This window comes from Protopterus annectens, chromosome 5.part0, assembly GCF_019279795.1.
Source record: "Protopterus annectens isolate FY-2018-M chromosome 5.part0, PAN1.0, whole genome shotgun sequence".
Taxonomy (NCBI): Eukaryota; Metazoa; Chordata; order Ceratodontiformes; family Protopteridae; genus Protopterus; species Protopterus annectens.
Window position 1 is genome coordinate 44,850,878 of NC_056735.1, and position 19,396 is coordinate 44,870,273.

The following is a 19,396-nucleotide window of genomic DNA, read 5'->3' on the forward strand; positions in this document are numbered from 1 at the left end:
TTGACAAACACCAGATTAGATGGACCAAAACTTATTCTTACCAGTTATTGGCTTTGAAGAGCCAACTTTCCAGTCCTTCTACCGAACCATTTTTTTTGGGGGGGGGGGGGGGGGGTAGCACTGTGAAAAGAAAATTGTCTTTTATTCCTTTGTTCCAGTGATAGGGAAAGTCCAAGTGAGAAATCTTATGAAGTTTTCAGATGTTATAGAGAACCAAGATGGTACTGAATCTTTCAAGTAATGTACCAGAAGTGCTGCCTTTAAGGCAGAGTGACAATGGTCTCCATTAGGCACAAGGTTCTTTTTGCTGCCAGTCACACTATGGATTTAGTTCATCTGAGCCTTGTTATTCAATCATTATGGCTCATCCTGGATGCCTTTCATGATTAAGCAGTAAGCAAACTCTGTATTGATACTTTTTAGTACTTAGCTTACTGCATTGTCTTTTGCAACCGAAACATCAGCTAACACTTGGGTTATGGTCAGATGGCATTTGCAAGGGGGTGGCCATTTCACTTTGTTTCTGGAATGTGTCCGCAGCAAACATTTGCATCGTAGCCACTTCAAGATTGGTATATGCCTTCAGCAAGCATTGTTATTTGAATGAGCACATTATGAGTAGAGCATCCTTTGGAGAGCAATGCCTCAGAGCACTTTGACTGGAATCCATTATTTTGCCTTTTGTCTAATGCCATCTACTAGAGAATTTTGTGGAAGGGAGGGGCATGCTTTTTAAAATGTTAAACCCAATGCAAAGGACCTGTGAATAAGATATAACATGTATGCAAGTGTTCACTATGTTTATTTTTTTTTAAAAGACCTCTCTGCAGTAAGCAGGTTTGTCTTTATCCTGCATGCTGATTTCTGCTGCCCAGTTAAGTTTTCAGTGAGATATTTATGCAAATAAACCATTAAGCATAGGACTGTCTATTCTTGTAGCTTAATGTATTTTATTCCAAGTAAATTGCAATGTAAGCAGAAATTAAGAACAAAGAACATTAGGGGTATGCACACCCCTAAATCTCAACTGTGGTGTATCATGTGTGACCTAAAGGAAGCGTATCTAAACATGTGTGGGATCTTGAATTTTTAGAGAAGGTGCACTGCAGTGCAAAAGGTAGAGTAGTTAGTGACCTCTGTATTGGTCAGTGATTCAGATTCATCAGCTAAGGTCTCATTTCACGTGAACATTGCTCTTGGCTGAGATGAGCTGATGTCAGCATTGATAGGAGTGTGGAGGCACAGCCCCCCCCCCAAAAAAAAAGTCTTTTATAATTTTAGCAAAAAATGTGTTGAATATTTTGTTCCGTGCAACTTATTTAACTTAATTTTGCATAATTGCTCTGGAATCCACAGAATGGCTGTACCAAATTGTTAAACCAACTACAGATGGTCTTCTTGAAGATCATCTGATATGCTGAGAACTCCTTTACCATTTATATTATTATTTTTGTCTGTTTGTAAATTCTTTTCAGGAAAGTTCTTCAGTTCGCTGTTGGCCCTTTGCTGCACCTATTCTTAGAAAATATGGAAATGGTTAAAAACAACGGTACCTCTACAAGCAGCAGGTATGTTTCACACCTTCACTGAGGTCAGTGCCTTCAGGGAAATAAGTTTATATATGGAATACATAACCATGTTTTGTGTGACTAGATTGTTCATTATAATATACTGCTGAAGTGAAATGGCTGCGTTGTCAGAGATGAATTTGTGTTGTGATTTGGAATTTTGTAGTGTACCACTGCTGTAAACTGGCATATTCAGTCACTTTAGTTTTGTTCTACTTACCTGCAATATCTCTATAATCACAGCAACACTTTCTTACAGACAATGCTGTTTTTTAAGTATCGTCTTGGTTGGCATATGTGAGAGAAGGTAAGAAAGGATGCCTGATGTGTGCAGCAGCTCGCACAGCTCTTTGTCAGGGAGCAACGCAATAGGAATAGCTGAGTAAAAGGATCTTTCTTTACATTTTTATGCTTAGATGAGATGTGTAAACAGAAGTCAGTAAGAACCTCTTATGTCCAGTGCAACTACCATGGCTCAGTGTCAGTAAACAGCTGTGGAGGGAAAACCAAGCAAAAACACCCTGTTGGTTAATTTTAATCGATGTGCAAGAGGAAGTCAGTGAGGATGTTTTATATGTGCAGCAAAAAGGAGTAGCTTATTGTCAAGGATCAGCACCTTAGGAAAAGTAAAATAAATTGGTTCTGCTGGCTTGTCTTTTATATATATATATATATATATATATATATATATATATATATATATATATATATATATATATATATATATTCGCCTTGGTTGGAGTGGGTAAGGACAGGTCAGGGAAAACATCTGGAGTATTCAACAACTGGGGAAGCTTATTCAGGGAGTACCTCTCTAGATAAAGTTCAAGTAAAATGTAATTTCTGAATAAAACCAAAATGATAAATTCATTATATGCTTGCAGAGCAGGGCTGGACTGAAGAATGTTGTAAAAGAATTGGTTACTGCAGCATAGTACGTGAACTCAGTGGTTCTGATGTACACTGTATTAGCACATAGTGATATTGTTATAATACAGTTTAGCTGTTGCACACCAAGTGTATTCTGTGTGTGTTCAAAGACAGAAGCTGCTAAGTATTTTATACAACGCTGTTAAGTTAAATGTTCATCATTCCCACTGCTGTAGTAGCCTTTAGGCTATGTATGGGTTGTGTATAGCTCAGGACACAACAACCAGCCACTTCTAAAAGCTCTGGCTCTCCCACACCTTCACTCTGACTGCTGATTGAATACTGTACTTTCTTGCTGCCTTGTGAAGAAACCATTCAGAGGCTTCACAGGAGCAGCAAATGGCCTTCAACTTAGTTTCTGGCAGATAAGTCCCTAGTGGAGAAAAATTGCACACAGAATGTTGCTCTTTAAAAAAAATGATTTTGTAAAATATGGCTTTTTAGTATTATTTCCCCTTTAAGAAACCCGATCTTCTTTCTAGTATTAGAAATGTCCTATCAGCAGCCACTATTTTTAGCTCTAATCTATTTGGCAGGCTATTTTTGTGAGAAAATATACTGCTTATGCAAACTTAGTGCTATTTAATGAAAAGTTTAGTGTCCGGAAGTGTTTTATATACATGGGGACTATTATGTTAGTGCTTATTTACCTGCCATTTATTTTTCTGACAGACTGAATTTTTGAAAAAGAGGTTTTCTAGCAGGAATTTAGTGTCCTGCTTATGCATTACTGTGTATATGATGTAAGAATGCTTCTTGTGCACACATTTTGACAACTTACATTCCCACCGACTTGTTGCAGCAAAGTGTACCTCCTATGAGACACCCCCCTCAGTTACATCTTGGATACTTATCCCACTCCAGGTGTTCTGTCTCCTATTGTACATAAAAAGAAAAAAAAAATAACTTTAACCAAAGACTTGTTGCTGACATAGGTTAAGTCAATGCCTAAATCGGTGGACCGGGGGGGTGTTAAATCTGCAGTGGCCATTAGTCATTCCCTAGATCACTAGCTTACCTCTCAAGCTTCCTCTCGTGTAGTCCTTTCAGCCTGTGCATACTGGTAGTCAGACACATCTTTTTCAGAAGTCCCACTGTCCAATCCAGACATGGGAGAACTATCTCTTCTGGAATGTTGCTAGGTGTAGCCAGAGAACGAGACCAGTAGACAGGGCAGAGGTGCCTTTTCCAAGTCGGTCTTCATCCAGAATTGTAAAAAAAAAAAAAAAGTTAAACATTGTTCATCTGAAGACATGGTGTCTGTGAGAAGAAATTATTTTCTTACCTTAACCAGGCAATGTTTCAAGCTGTTTATTCTGATGCTCAGAAATCCTTACCTGAAGAAGATGTTGGAAAAGATATTCCTGAGGAAGCTATGTCAGAGGATTCTACCACAGACAGAGATGGGGCAGCTTCTCCTACAGATTCACAAATCAAATCTCTGAGTCTGAGTAAACTTGGTCCTCACATCCTCTCGTGTGAGAATTTTCCTTTTCTCAGGCAGTAGCCTGGATAAGTGAGATTTTTTTTATGGGAACAGATGGATGTTCCCACTGAACTGAGGTGATATTGTGATATGTTACAAGTAGATGTGCCTCATTCCACTCCAAGACCTCCTATTGTGCAGCCATTGAAGGATGTATTTAATGCTGCCTGTAATAATCCTGATTCTCAACCTTCAGTTCCAAAACAGGCAGGTACATTTTACAAAGTTTCTCAGACTATCACACATTTATTTTCCCACCTCAGGTCTGACCCTGCAGCCATATCCGCATCTTCACTAGCTGGGAATAGACGCTTGGTGTCTTCCAGTCTTTCTTCTGTGGACAAAGAATGAAAGGTATTGGACAGATTTGGTAAGAGAATATTTTCTTTTAATACCTAGGCGTATAGAATTCTAAACTGTCAGACTCATATGTGGACGTTTGCTGTTTGTGTGCAGACAGTTTGAGAATTATGTGCTACAGTCCATTCTGAAGGTACTGCCTATCTGAATTCCACTGTTACTTATCTTTGCAGAGTCCTTTCCCAGATGTCAGAAATCATTACAATTTATTTCTTCTGTTCTGACCAATCTGGAATTCCAGATAAATGTTCAAAAATCCTCCTTGACCCTGTCGCACGATTATCTTTCTGGGCTGTCTTACATTCATCTCTCAGCCAAAAAGTATTTTTGACACAGGAGAAGGTGGATTTTTATCTGGAAACTTTTCTGAGCTCAGATCAATCTCAGACTTCATCCAGAGAGTATCTCAAGATTCTGGGATTCATGACTTCTATAATTCTCATGATTCCTCTCACCAGTTACAAGATTCAGTGGTTTCTAAAAAAAAAAATGGACCTGTTTGCATACTCATCCTCTGGAATTTGTGTCAAATGGAACTGCAGTAGTGCAGACTACAGAAACAAGCAAATCCAAATCTCCCCTTTTCTCCTCTACCTCTAAACCAAGTATAATTTTATACACCTCAGATTTTGTTTAGGGGCGGTTTTTGTGGGGGTAAAGATATAAGGCCTGCAGATCTCATCATATATACCAAAGTGCATCACTGTTAAAGAGATGTTGACTGTGGTCCATACCTTAAAATCTCCATCATCTATGGTCCCCAGGACCTCATCAGGTGATTCCAGACAACACCACAGTGATGTGGAACATAAACAAGCAAGGGGGCACCAGGTTGTACCCTCTGTGCAGGCTGTGATGGCTTGGGTGGTGGCTATTCAGCACTCCTTAACCCCCTCTTAGCATCTTACATTCAGTCAGAGTAAAATATATTGGCAGATAAGATGAGAAGAACCAGGACAGACCATCACAAATGAAAATTGAACAAAGGGGGTCTTCCAGGAATTGATCCAGTTGTAGGAACACCCCAGTTAGATCTGTTTGATGCATTTCAAAACAGACAACTAAACAAAATCAGCTATAGGACTCTTTGCAAGCAAACCTGGAAAACAGATGCTTTTTCTTTCCCTTAGTCAGGAATGTTCCTGTATGTCTTTCCACCCTTTCCACTGACATGCAGAGTAATTCTGAAGATTCAGAAGGATTCCCCAAAGATCATTGTGGTGACTTCATTTGGGCCCAGGTAACTTTAGATCTGATGTTGTTAATCTTTGTTTATTCCTTACTGTTGGGATTTGGTTCCAAACTCGGAACCAAGTCGACCTTTTTTTCAAGCTCGCATCAGCCACAAACCTCTTGAGCTAAGATTTTACCCATCATGCCCCTCTCTCTGTTACCTCAGATCTTGTTTGCCGCATTGCTGTTCAGCCGTGTTGAGCCGTTCCTCTCCAGCTAAGTGTATATTTAGTTTTTCAACTTTTTTAAGTCGTATCTTCTTATTCTTTATTGCTTGTACCTTTTTGGTACCTTCTACTACCTTTGTTGGTAGCCTTTCCTCACCCTCCCTTGGGCCTTGCTACAGTTTGTGTGTGTCTAGTTTTTGAATATTTTGTGGATATAATGTCTGAGAAGAAAGGGAGTCCAGGTTTTAACAGGTGTTTAGAGTGCGGACACAAACTGCCTCATTCTGACACACATGACTTGAGTGTTTACTGTTTGGGCTTGCCTCATTTCACAGTGAAGCTGCCCTGTCAGATTTGTAAAGGTTTTTCTGCCTGGACTTTAAACGAACGTAAAAATAAACTAGTACTAAACGGTCTCATTAAGACCTCTTTCTGCAAGGCTATTTCTGGGTTGCAGGAGTCATCTCTTCCTCTCAAACAACAAAAAAGTTCTAAGTCTCTTCCATCATCTTCCTCCGGAGACCCTAAGAAATTGAAAAATAAGAAGGCTAAATTGTCAGTGGTTGGTGCCAACGGCTGCTTCAGCACCGACTCACTTGACTCTGTCTCCGATGTATGTCTGCTAGCCCCTCTACACTATTGCTTTCGATACAGACATCAGCCTTCATGGTGCAGACTACTACGGCACCGACTAGTTCATAGCAGACTTCCTTGGCACCGATTGGTATATCGGCGCAGTCAGCTTTGGCACCGACTGAAGTCTCAGTGCAGACTCCTTTGGTACCATCCAGTTTTGTGGTGCAGACATCTTCGGCGCCGACAGTTTTCTTGGCACAGGTGCCTTTGGTGCCGACAGTTTTCTCGGCGCAGACCCCCCTCGGCACCAACAATTTCTTCGGTGCAGGTCTTTTCGGCACTGATGGTTTCGGTGCAGACAACTCCAATTTTGATGACACCGTTCTCCGTGCAGGAATCTTCCGCACCATTGATTTTGGTGCATAACCCTTCTGCGCCGGCTTTAGGGGCGTAGACTATACAAACACCGCCAGTTTCAGTGCAGACATTACTTATACAGACACCTTTTTCCAGTGGTCGTGCTAGCCCCTTTTTGGACAGGCCCGAATTGCCTTCAGGGCTTTCAGTGAGGACTACCAGAAGCCTTTCTGAACATGATGTGGTACGTCTTATAGACCAGCTGCTTTTGGCCAGAGGAATTCCTCCCCCTTCAAAAGTGTCTCTCCCCTCTGGAGTTAATCACCCTTCTCCACAGACTCCTACCTATACTCCATCGACCTCTGTGGAGGTTTCGAGGCATCCCTCCTCGGGCAGGCCAACCTTCCAGGCCTTGGAGAGGACACTGGCTGCTGCTTCTTGGCCACCACTGTCGGAGACTGCTACTTCCTTTGTGCCTCAGCTGTCTCAAGTCACAACCCCGGACACCAGGCGGAAGAGTCTTGGGCCATTCTCCCCCTGGAGACCTCATCCTTGCAGCCTTCCCCAGAATCTCCCACTGAGGAAGTCCACCACAAGACTATGTGTAAGAGGAAGCACATGGACTCCACGGAAGAGTCATTTACCAAAGACACAGATTACGATGGCAGGGGAGGGGTCCCCACGTTCCCCTTCTGACGTGGTTTCCTTTGGTTAGACACAAGAACCAAATAGTTGGTGCAGTTAGTGCTCCAAGAAAAACTGAATAACAAAAAAGAGCAACAAAGTTGCGAGTCCTCAGTATTACTTTAATAAGTTAAAATAAATGTTGAGCGCTTTCATCAAAACGTTTGACTTCTTCAGAAGAAGTCAAACTTTTTGATGAAAGCGCTCAACATTTATTTTAACTTATTAAAGTAATACTGAGGACTCACAACTTTGGTGCTCTTTTTTGGTTATTGAGGTTTCCTTTGGTGACATCCTCGAAATTGTAAAGCAGAGGGGTGAATTGAAGTCCTCTAACCCTTCCTCAGAGGAGTGTGTTCCTGCAGGTTTTTTGTGCCCGGCCCCCTACCTCCTGGGTTACCCCACCTGCTGATGAGCTCGTCAAGCTCATCATGCAGTGAGCGTGGAAGGCACCAGGCTCTGTGGAAGCCATACCTCGTAGGCCGGACAAACTCCTTTCTCCCCCAGAAGAATGCTCCCATTGGTCGAAAGTTCTCCCAGTAGACGCCATGGTGGTGGCTGCCGTTACAAAGAAGGAACTGGCAGAGGAGAGCCAGACTGTTCACCTGCCCAGTAAGGATTCCTGGGAGGTGGACAGATTAGGACGTGAGTCTTTGCATCATCGACCTTTGCTGTTATGTCCTTGAACTACCTGGCACATTTCACAAGGCTACAGAGAGACTTGGTGTCCAAACTCTCTGAGACCTTGGCAGGAGCAGTTTCTGATGAGGTCTGAGACAAGGTGGCCTCTCAGTTAGCAATCCTAGAATTGGTTTCCAATTCCTCAAAGCATTTGATATTACATGCTACTGAGGGAGCAGCGAGAGCTGTGGGTGCAGGCATAGTCATGAGGTGCCATGCCTGGATGCACCTTTGTGACTTTGCAGATCCCTTCAAGGCTTCCTTCCTTAACGCCCCTATTGAGTCATCCAAACAGTCCCCCCAACAACTACTTAGTTTGGGTTTAAGGTAAAAGATACATTGGCCAGATGTGAACAGGACGGTAAGACCCTATCTGTCGTGAGTGTCCATTTATCTTCTCCTCAGCGGTTCTGTTCTAGGAATCAGAAGAGTGGGAAAATATGCCACAAAAAGTCTCAGGGACCTTTTCGTCACTCTCAGGCCGAGTTTTCCCCTAGAGGTGGGGTGGTTCTAACTTAAGACCCCCCCTTTCGGGGCAGGGGAGATCCACGAAACCAGGGTTCCAGGGAATCTTTCTCTGGACAGCCCTATCAGTGTTCCTGAGGAACAGCCAGATTGCTTTCCTCTGGAAGCAGTCGGAGGTCGTTTTTCCTTGTTCCCTTCTGCCTGGCAAACCATAACCACAGATGCCTGAGTACAAAGGCCCATCACCAGAGGGTACCATATTCCTTTCTTATTCACTCTCCCCTTACCCAGAAGCTTACCCGACATACCACCCAGTCAAAGGAAAGCTGCAGCTATAGAGATATCAGAGCTGCTTCAAAAAAGAGTCATCCAAACAGTCCCCCCGACCAGACAGGATCCGGCTTCTATTCAAGATTCTTTTTGGTGTCAAAAAAGACAGGGGACTGGAGACTAATTCTAGATCTCAGCGCCTTAAACAAATTCATAAAGACAGAACAATTCCAGATGGTCACAGTTCAGTCTATACTTCCACTTTTGGAAAAAGATTGGATGTGCTCCATAGATCTTCAAGACACATACTACCGCATATAGATGGAAAGGTGCTCAAGAAGATATCTTCGCTTCCAGGTGGGAGCCAGTCATTACCAGTTTCACGTACTGCTCTTTGGACTCTCTACAGCCCCCTCCCTGAGTGTTCACAATGTGCATGGCAGTAGTCACAACTCACCTGCAGCTTCAAGGATTCCAGGTGTTTCCCTACCTAGACGACTAGCTCATTACTGCCCCAGCAAGACATCTACTGGATCAGGCCTTGACTTACACCCTAAACACTGCACAGCAGCTCGGAATATTGATAAACTGGAAGACGTCAAACCTTACTCCGAGTCACTCATTAGAGTACATTGGAGTGATTCTGGACAAAATGACTTGTACAGCCTCTCTACCAGATCACAGAATTCAGAGGATCAAAAAACATGTTCAGGCAATACTTTCACAAAATCTAGCCTCAGCTCGATCCGTTCTTCAACTGCTGTTATCGATGGCAGCCTCCATCACCGTAGTCCATCTAGCAAGGCTACACATGAGGCTTTTTCAGTGGCTGCTTCTTACTCAGTGGTACCCATCCCAGCACCCCTTATCTTTTCCAATTTGAATAACCAAGATTTTCAAACAGGACTTGCTCTGGTGGATGTCAAACAACCCTCACCAGTGGTCTCGCCCCTTCATCCCTCATCAGCCCAACACCACAGTGACCACGGACACCTCCCTGATGGGGTGGGGGGGCTGTTTCAGGGAAAGACAATCCAGGGCACTTAGTCACAGGCGGAGGCCCATCTGCATATCAATGTCCTAGAACTGAGGGTGGTGCCACTAGCATTGCAGGCATTCCAATCAATCCTTCCATCAGGGATTATTGCAGTTCAGTCAGACAACATGTCAGTAGTCTGGTACATCAACAAACAAGGCGGAACCAGATCATACCCACTCTGTCACGAGGCCATGAGAATATGGCAATGGGCGATAGCCTCCAACTGTTTTCTGATAGTGACGCACATTCCCGGGAGCTCCAACATGATAACAGACAAGTTGAGCAGATGCATTCTACAGCCTCATGAGTGGTCTCTCAATCCTCTAGTGGTGGCGAAGATTTCGACCTCTGAGGTCAGCCTTGCTACGACCTATTTGCGTCCCCTTCCAATCACAAGTGCAGCAACTACTTTGCCCCGATTCCCCCCTCAGGGACAGTCACCGAGAGATGCTCTAATCCACAATTGACCCTCGGGTCTGCTATATGCCTGTCCTCCGATACCCCTCATTCCCCTGTTCCACAAGAAAGCATGTTGGTTGAAGAGGAAAGTGATCCTCATTGCTCCATATTTTCCTCGACAAGTTTGCTTTCCCTTCCTGTGGCCTCATCTGCTAGATCGACCATGGATTCTCAGTCCAACTCCAGAGTTGATCTCTCACCCACAGAATCTGGTTCATCCAAACCTATCCAGCCTGAAACTGACAGCTTGGTTTATCCACTTCCAATGATTGCCAGGCAGCAGGACCTATCTTCCCCTATGCATGACATTCTGATAGATCATCCAGCAGACTACTCTACTGCAGTAAATGGAAGAGGTTTTCTCTCTGGTTACAAGATAAACAAACAGACCCTTTTACAGCCATGTTTCTATTGTACTAGAATTTCTTTCAGACCTTTTTAAAGTGGGGGTAGTAGCCTCCACAGTTCGTGTTCATTTGACTGCAATTTCTAATTTTCATAATGTCTTCCAGGGTTCTTCCGTAATGTCACACAAACTTTGTAAGACCTTTCTGAAGGGCGTAACCCAACTAAAGCCTCCATTCAGAGAACCTGTTCAACCTTGGGACCTGGCCTTAGTCCTTCAAGAGTTGACAACTTCGCCTTTTGAGCCTGTATCTACCTGTAATCCAAAGTATCTGTCATAGAAAACTTTGTTCTTAGTTGCTATTACTTCTGCCAGACATATTTCTGAATTACAGACCTTGTCTAGCAAACTCCCCTACCTCATCTTTCACATTCATTAAGGACCAATCCGACCTTCTTGCCCAAGGTCATTTCTGAGTTGTCTATCAATCAGACTATTGATTTGCCAGTGTTCTTCCCTAATCATTCTAACAGTGGGGAATATTGCCTGCATACCTTGGATGTACATAGACAAATTAGTTTTTACCTAGACAGGACTAAATTTAATAGAAAATCTGACCAGCTGTTTTTGGCCTTTTCTGAATCCAGATTAGGTTGTCCAGTTTCTAAAGTCACTTTAGCTACTTGGTTGAGAAATTATATTACTTTCATTTATGGAAAGAATGGTACCCCTTTACCTGGCAGAGTAAAGGCTCACTCTACAAGATCAGTGTCAACTTCTGTAGCCTTCCATGCTAGAACATCTTTGAATGACATTTGTGCAGCCGCAACCTGGGCTAAGTCTCATACCTTCATTGCTCATTACAGATTGGACTTGGCTTCCAGAGGCAGAGCTTCTTTTGGTTCTGTGGTGCTCCGGAATGTCCTTCCATAGGGCCGCCCAGGGAACAAGATAGCTGGGGACTCTGTCCCAACAGTAAGGAATAAATGAAGATTAACAACATCAGATAAAGAAGTTATGTCTTACCATAATGTTCCATCTGAGTTTTCATCTTCGTTTATTCATTACGGCCCACCCGCCTTCCCCCTCCGAAGGTTTCTGGTGGATCTCATTTGTCCTTCTTTCCATTTGTTAGGTCATGTCTGAACAGAGGTAGCCTCGGCTTCATTTTTCCAACTTGAAAACTAGATCTGAGGTAATAGGGAGAGGGGCATGATGGGTAAAATCTTAGCTCAAGAGGTTTGTGGCTGACGCAAGCTTGAAAAAAAGGCCGGCTCGGTTTCAAGGTCGGAACCGAATCCCAACAGTAATGAATAAACGAAGATAAAATAACTCAGATGGAATGTTATGGTAAGACATAACTTCTTTTTTTCCCTTCTTATGAAATTGGCCAAGATCAATTATCACAAGCTTCCTCACAAACTGGACCTACTCAAACAAGACGGGGGCAGTTTGATACACTCCCTTGTCTCATTGCCAGCTAACTGCCTGAATGCCTCCTTCCTGAAGATGTGCAGCAGGTATTAAAGGAGGCAAGAGAACCTGCTACCAGGAAATCTTGTACTGGCAACTGGGAAAGATTTTCTAGTTGGTATCTCGCCAGTAACCAAGGTCCCATCAGGGATTATGTACCACTGGTGCTTAAATATTTGAGAGTTACCATCCTCTGGCCAATCCTTTTCCTCTATTAAGGTACATCATTATGTTTGTCCATGGATCCTCCACTTTCTTTTCTGTTAATACTAGAACAGTTTCTGAAGGAAGTTTTACATCTGAGACCTCTTCGTACACAGGTTGCCCTTTGTTGGGATCTTAACTTTGTTCTGAAAAAGTTAACTTTGTCTCCCTTTGAACCAGCTCATCAAGCAAATTTAAAGTTCATCACATGGAAGACTGTACTGTTGCTGTGACATCTACAAGAAGAGTTCCGAAGTTGTAAGCTGTTATGGTGGGTGAACCCTGTCTGCTCTTCCATAGAGCTAGGGGTCTCATTAAGAACAAATCCCTCATTTATGCCTAAAGTTGTTTCAGAGTTTATTCTGAAACAAATCATCAATCTCAAGTGTACTGTTCAGATCATCAGAATCAAGGGGGAGAGTTTCTGCATACTCTGGAGATGCACAGGCAGCTCAGGTACTATCATGACAGAACAAAGTCCTTTAGAAAACCACGTCAGGTGTTTGCTTATGATGGGGCAAACAAGGGAAAACTCATGTCAAAATTGGTGGTTTTGAGATGGCTGTCCTCTGCTTTTGCCATTTGTTATAACCGCCTGGGTAAATAATTTTTTAGAGGTTCAGGATGAGTAAGCTCTTCTCTCTGTAAGGGCAAGAAAGTCCTGAATACATCTTCATTATGACTGCTGATTTCCCTCGTCTGGGGTGTCCAAACAGCGGCCAGTGTTTGAGTGAGCCAGAGATTTGTGAAGCTGGCCAATTGTTCTCCCCTAGTCAGGGAACAACCTAAATAGCCAAAGGCTACTGCAGCAGTGAGGAACTCAAACATCTACAACTATGATAAGTGCAACCTATACAGCTGAACTTCCCTCAGCATGCAGGAGGCCCTTCTCCCAAAGAGGATGTTTGATGAAACTGTTACAAGTTTCCATCATTTGAATTAATCTGCTGATAATGTTAGGCTAACCTTCTTTGGATGCCAGATGTGGTAGACATCTCAATCTCTTTTCATGTCGCTTTGCATGTTGAAGTTGCTGATATCCTTTGAAAGTAAATGGGAATCTTGTTTTCAGCTGTATAAAATGACTACAGCTACTGAACTGCACAATCATTTTTTTCATAAGAAATTTTGCAAGACTTTGCTGCCAGATATTTCCTATATCTTTTGGACTTAAGTGTTATCACATTTTTATGCACAAGCTATTGTTCATCCATGCTGGCTTTTTTGTTGAGTTGCATGTCTTGAGAAAACTTCTGTCTCCCACTAAATTGTACCTACTTCTTGTGCACGTCAACTTTCGTATAGCTTGAGAAGGAGAAATGGATGCAGTTATATAGCAGAATGTTGGACCTTAATATTGAAATTACAATGAAACCCTAACTGTATGTAGTTGTGCAATCAAGTTTATAATGTATGCATACGTATATGCATATACCTCTTTTTGTATGCATTTATATGTTTACATATGGCAATAAACTATGTAGCTGAAAAAAAATTACTCAACAGTGCATTCTTATTTGTTTGGTTGCTTGTTTGCGTATTTATTTAAAGTTTGTTAACCAAGTGAGTGAACTGGTCTGAGTACCCTTTTCAATGACAGCCTAGGCCAAAGTCAAAGACGCTTACATGCATACAGTGAAATTATCACATACATAAGATGATCTCTAAGGATAAATATTTCTGATACCTAATGTTTAAGGGGTAGAATTCATTTAATCTAATTGTGTTTCACTAAATCACAAGTGACTGGAAAAAAATAATTAAATACTCATTTTACTGAAAGTGCATTTGGATGAATCACAATTCATCGAAAACTTAAAGGCCATCACTGCTGGTGGAGTTTAGAGATCATAGGAATTACAAGGCAAATTTGTGTAGAATTCCATTTTACCTTGTCGCTGCCCTGTCATGTTCTACTTTCATCTCTAGACATTTGTGTTTGTGTGCCAACAGTGATTCCTCTTTTCTTTACAGTTCTGTGACTGTGGGGTTAGTACATACAAGGAGGCTCACCCCTCTACAAAAAAACAAACAAAAAAAGTTTGGAGATATACATACTTGTTAGTGTCGTGTTTTCAATGAAATGTGTTTTCATTCAATTTTTTCATTGACTTGTGATTCAGTGAAACTGCTGTTTGGATCAAATGATATATACTCTGTTTAAAATATGAACTTAAAAACATTTGAATGTACAGTTAATATGGTTATACATAATACAGATGAATGTTCACAGGACAAGAGTAAGGTTCTGCTGTGTAGTACATGCATGCAGTGACAACTAAACCACACTGAAGCTGTGGGTTTGATACCCTAGGTACACAACCGTAGAGTGATACAGTATGTTCAGAGTATAATTAAAAAAATCATAAAGTAGGCATTCAGATCATCAATTTAGAGCTGGTTTAGAAGTACGATAAACCATTCCAGGCTGTGTCCTTCTCAGATGTGCAGAGGATACTTAGCCACTTATACTGTTAAGCCTGAGGTAGGGCTCAGAAGGATTTAATGCGTACCCGTTCACTTAAAATCAAGTGCAAATCTAAACAGATATGTATATGTTGAGTAATTGATTTATAAATAACCTGTATGATTTTCAGCAGCAAATTGTGTTAGCAAACTGCATATTCAGTTATAGAATGAGTGAAGGAGTGTTTATGTGCACAAAACAATTATTACAGCAACAGCACTGTCTTTTTGCTTCTGTCTGTACTTTTAAATCTTTAAAACTGCAGCCGAGCTGAATATAATTGGTGAATTTTGATATACATATCTAGTATTTACTCAACTTTTAGTTTCACTGTTTTTTTTTTTTTTTTTTGTCCCAGCAGTAACAACGTAAAGATGTTCTTGTATTCAACCCATGATACTACCCTTGTACCTTGTATGATGGCTTTGGGGATATCTGATATGAATTGGCCACCTTTCGGAGCAGAGCTTACACTAGAGCTGTACCAACATCAGCTCACTAAGGAACATTATGTCAGAGTCTTGTACCTAGGAGAGGTAAGAGTCTGCTTACAATTCCATAACTTTCTTTTGTCACAGTTTCCTACAGGTAAGTTCAGACTTCTTTGGTTGGCTCTTTTCCAGTCATTCCGTACTTTTATGCAAGTACCAGAGACACTAATGAGTTTCAGGTCCAAACATTTGGTGCAAGACAGCAGGGAGTGATCACTACACCTACAAGAAGAGTCTAGATGGTGCAAATGTGGCACCACCCAGGAGCAAGGTGTTAGGTGGTCATGCGGGAGAAGTTTATCATGTCTGCTTAGTTTTGAAATAAGCCCAAAGCTAGTGTTCTTTTTTTTGGAGTCATGTGTCTGCATTGCATTGTTACCAGAAATTAAAACTACACTTTTTGTGACACGTTTTACAAAGTGGTAAGATGATGTCCTTCAAGAATGCAACTGCAGTCATAACATATGGGTTGTCCTGCCTCAGGCAGCCCTCGGTCGGCCGAATTCCAAAGTCTGGGTCCGGCGTCGGCTGGTGTCGCCTCCTCTCTGACGTCACAACGGCTGGAGTATAAAGGCATCGGCCGACGCCATCTTCTTCAGTCTTTCTTGCCGCGCGGTGCCCGAAGCAGAAGCAGTTCGCAAGTGCCGGTCGGTCAGCTCCTGTGTTTTCAGTACCGAAGTCATCTAAAGCGAAGTACCCCGTTGGGGAACATTTTTTCTTGCCTCAGCCGATGTCAGAACAAATTGAGAAAGTTAATAATTGTTTGTCTTGTGGTAAACAAATACCTCATAAGGACTTCCATTCTTACTGTCTTCCTTGCCTGGGCCCAGACCACGACGTCTCGGCCTGTGCTGCCTGTGCTTGCTTTAATAAGTGCACTCTCAGGCGCCGGCAGAATTTGCTGAAGACTTTTTCGGCGAATCATTCGCATATACCATGCCGTCGGATCAACCGACAGCTCAATCTTCCAAAAAACGGAAGGACCGGGACCGGCATCCTCGGCCCGCGTCCTCCACCGATACTACTCCTAGACCCTCCGCTAGTGCTTCGGTCCCTGCAGAAGCGGTAATCCAGCCGCTCCAGGCCGATGACGCAGCGTTGACTAGTCCTTCGGTCCCGGAGACCTCTCTGGTGCCGGTTGTTGATTTTCCTCCGGATACCGCAGTTCTTGATTTACCCGACACTATTCCGGTGGACAAGGTCACTCCTGCACGTGGGGCTGCTAGACCTCCTGTATCTATGTCCATCCAGGCCTTTGCACGTGCTAAGGCCACCAGCCAGGCCAAGGCCCATCCTAAACCTGCTGTCCAGGCCCCCTCTTCTGATAAACAGATCATGTCTCTTGCTGCAGACCTTATTTCCCTTATCAGGGGGTCTCAGCCTCACCCAGACAGAGGTTCTCAGCCTCCTGCAGAAAAAAGGCCTAGAACTGAGCAGACTGAAACCCTCTCTTCAGATGAGGCCTCTGGGGATTCTGAGCATTCAGATATTCAAGAAGAATCATTCCAGGCCTATGAGGACTCTGATGCTGAGGAATCAATTCCCTCTGCCTCTCCTCCAGAGGATTTCTCTTTTGGTGAAGTCCTGCACTCAATGAGGGAACATTTCCAATGGCAGGGTCAGGAATTCTCTGATTCCAGGAAAAGGCTCCGTACCTTTCTAAAACTTCCCCAGCACAGACCTTTAGCTATTCCTCCTGTGATGGATGTTTTGGATGATGTTTTCTCCGATTCCAGTGCTAGCCCTGACTCTCTCCCCCCTGCTCCTGTCAAGCCAGACAGATATTACAGAGTCCCTGACACTCACAAACATCTCTTTAAGGCCCACACCGTGGATTTAGAAACTATTTCACAGGGTCCCAAGGGAGTGGCTACCTCCACTGCCAAGAATCCTTTGCCAGCGGATAGGGAAGCTAGGTCTATGGAGAGATGGGGTAAAAAAGTTTATACCTCTACCACCCTAGCCATGAGGTCTCTTAACTGCCTTTTTCATATGTTTCAGTACCAGGATTTTTTACTGGATGATTTACAGAAAAAGTTAGCCTCTCCTGAGCCTATTGACAGAAAGGCATTGCAGGATCACATACATAACACTCAGCAGGTTAACAATCATTTTCTTCAGTGTGGTTATGATGCATTGGAAGCTTCATGTAGGGCAGCTATGACTGGGGCTGTGATACGTAGACATACTTGGTTAAAAGATCAGCCACTGCCAGACCATGTCAATGTAAAGTTACTTGATGCACCTCTGTAAATACAGAAGCTTTTTGGCGCTAATGCACAAGATGTGTTGAAATCCATTGAGGAAAAAGCTAAGTCAGTACAGACAGTCAAGGATTTCCTCCAGGTTCAGCCACCCAGATTCAGTAGAAACTGGCCTTCAAAGAATTGGTCCTTCCCAGACTCGGACAAGTTTCAAAGGGGAAAGAACAGGCGTGGCCGAGGCCGAGGCCAGTACCGAGGCTCCTACAGGGGACGCCAATGGCAACCTACAAATCAAAGAAGTGCTGCAGCCAGTCCAGCTGCACCACAAGTACAATCACAATGACTTGACTTTCATACCACCTACAAGGGCTCAGAGAGAAGCACCCTTGGGCGGAAAATTATCCTTATTCTCAAAGAACTGGCATATCTTAACCAAGGACAGTTGGATTCTGGATTTAATAGACAAGGGTTACAGATTCCACTTCCATACTTTACCTACAAGACAAGGCATGCCAAACCTGCCACACCATCAAAGAGCAGAGGCACTCATTCAAGTTTCAAAGCTATTAACTATAAAAGCAATAGAAAAGGTACCTCCCCAGGAACAAAGCCAGGGATTCTATTCAAGACTGTTCCTTGTTCCAAGAAAGGAAAACAAATGGAGGCCTATACTGGACTTGTCTACTCTAAATACCTTTCTCATTGTGCCAAAGTTCAAAATGCTGACGTTACAGCAACTCCTTCCCATGCTGGGCAAGGGGTCTTGGCTGGTCACTCTGGACCTCAAGGAGGCATACCTGCATGTCCCAATCAGACAAAGCTGCAGAAGATACCTCAGATTTCTTGCAGGGACAGAGCACTATCAATTCTCAGCATTGCCGTTTGGCTTATCTACTGCACCCAGAGTGTTCACGAAATGCCTGGCATCAGTAGTGGCACACTGCAGACTCCAGGGAATTCAAATATACCCCTACCTGGACGACTGCCTCATACAAGCAGACAACAGACAAACCTTAATCAAAAACTTGGACTATGTCATGCAATTACTAAAGGCCTTGGGATACACAGTCAACGTTCAGAAATCAAGGCTACTGCCATCCCAACAGATTATTTTCCTAGGAGCCAAACTGGACACACAAACACAAATGGCCTACCTCACAGAGGAAAAACAACAGCAGTTACCAGAGTACTTCAAAGGCCTAGCACAGCTCTCCCAGCTGACTGCAAGGAAACTCCTGCAGGCCCTGGGGTTCATGGCATCATGCATTCTTCTGATACCTTTGGCAAGACTTCATATGAGAAAGCTGCAATGGTATTTGAAAAGCTTATGGTCCCAACACAGCCAAAGCCTAGAGGACGTAATCCCACTTATTCCATGCCTGCAAAAGGAATTCTTGTGGTGGGCTCAAGCAAGTCAATTAAACAAAGGCATGTCTTTCAACAGACCTCAAGCAGGTCAAATTATTACAACAGACGCCTCAGATCATGGATGGGGGGCGCACATGGAGGGCAGATGCGTTCAAGGTCAATGGACACCAAAGGAAAGACATCTGCACATAAACCAAAAAGAGATGCTGGCAGTGATACATGCAATCGAGAGTTTCGAAAAATCACTGCAGCAAGGACATTTACTAATAAGGACAGCCAACACCACCGTCATGTGGTATATAAACAAGCAGGGAGGGACTCATTCATATCCCCTCTGCAGACTAACAATGATTCTCTGGGGAAAAGCACTGAGTCTGAAGATACACCTGCAATCCCAGTTTGTGCCAGGCAAGGGCAATGTACTGGCGGACAAGCTGAGCAGAAATTTCTTGGATCCACACGAATGGATGCTGCATCCCCATATTTTCTCACAAATAACAAAGACATGGGGAAGACCGGACATAGATCTATTTGCGTCTCACATGAATCATCACCTGGAAAAGTTCTG

General features: G+C 43.1%; 1 protein-coding gene across 2 annotated transcripts in view; it reads left to right on the forward strand.

The window, feature by feature from the left end:
- The window catches only part of ACP6 (acid phosphatase 6, lysophosphatidic), a 725,976-nt gene that overhangs the window by 601,692 nt on the left and 104,888 nt on the right, over positions 1 to 19,396 (forward strand). Inside the window, exons 8-9 of one of the 2 annotated variants that reach the window (XM_044072107.1) lie at positions 1,476 to 1,568; positions 15,124 to 15,301. In XM_044072107.1, the coding sequence (XP_043928042.1) occupies positions 1,476 to 1,568; positions 15,124 to 15,301 (271 nt within the window). The remainder of the gene's footprint in view (positions 1 to 1,475; positions 1,569 to 15,123; positions 15,302 to 19,396) is intronic. The other variant, XM_044072108.1, reaches the window with a different exon arrangement.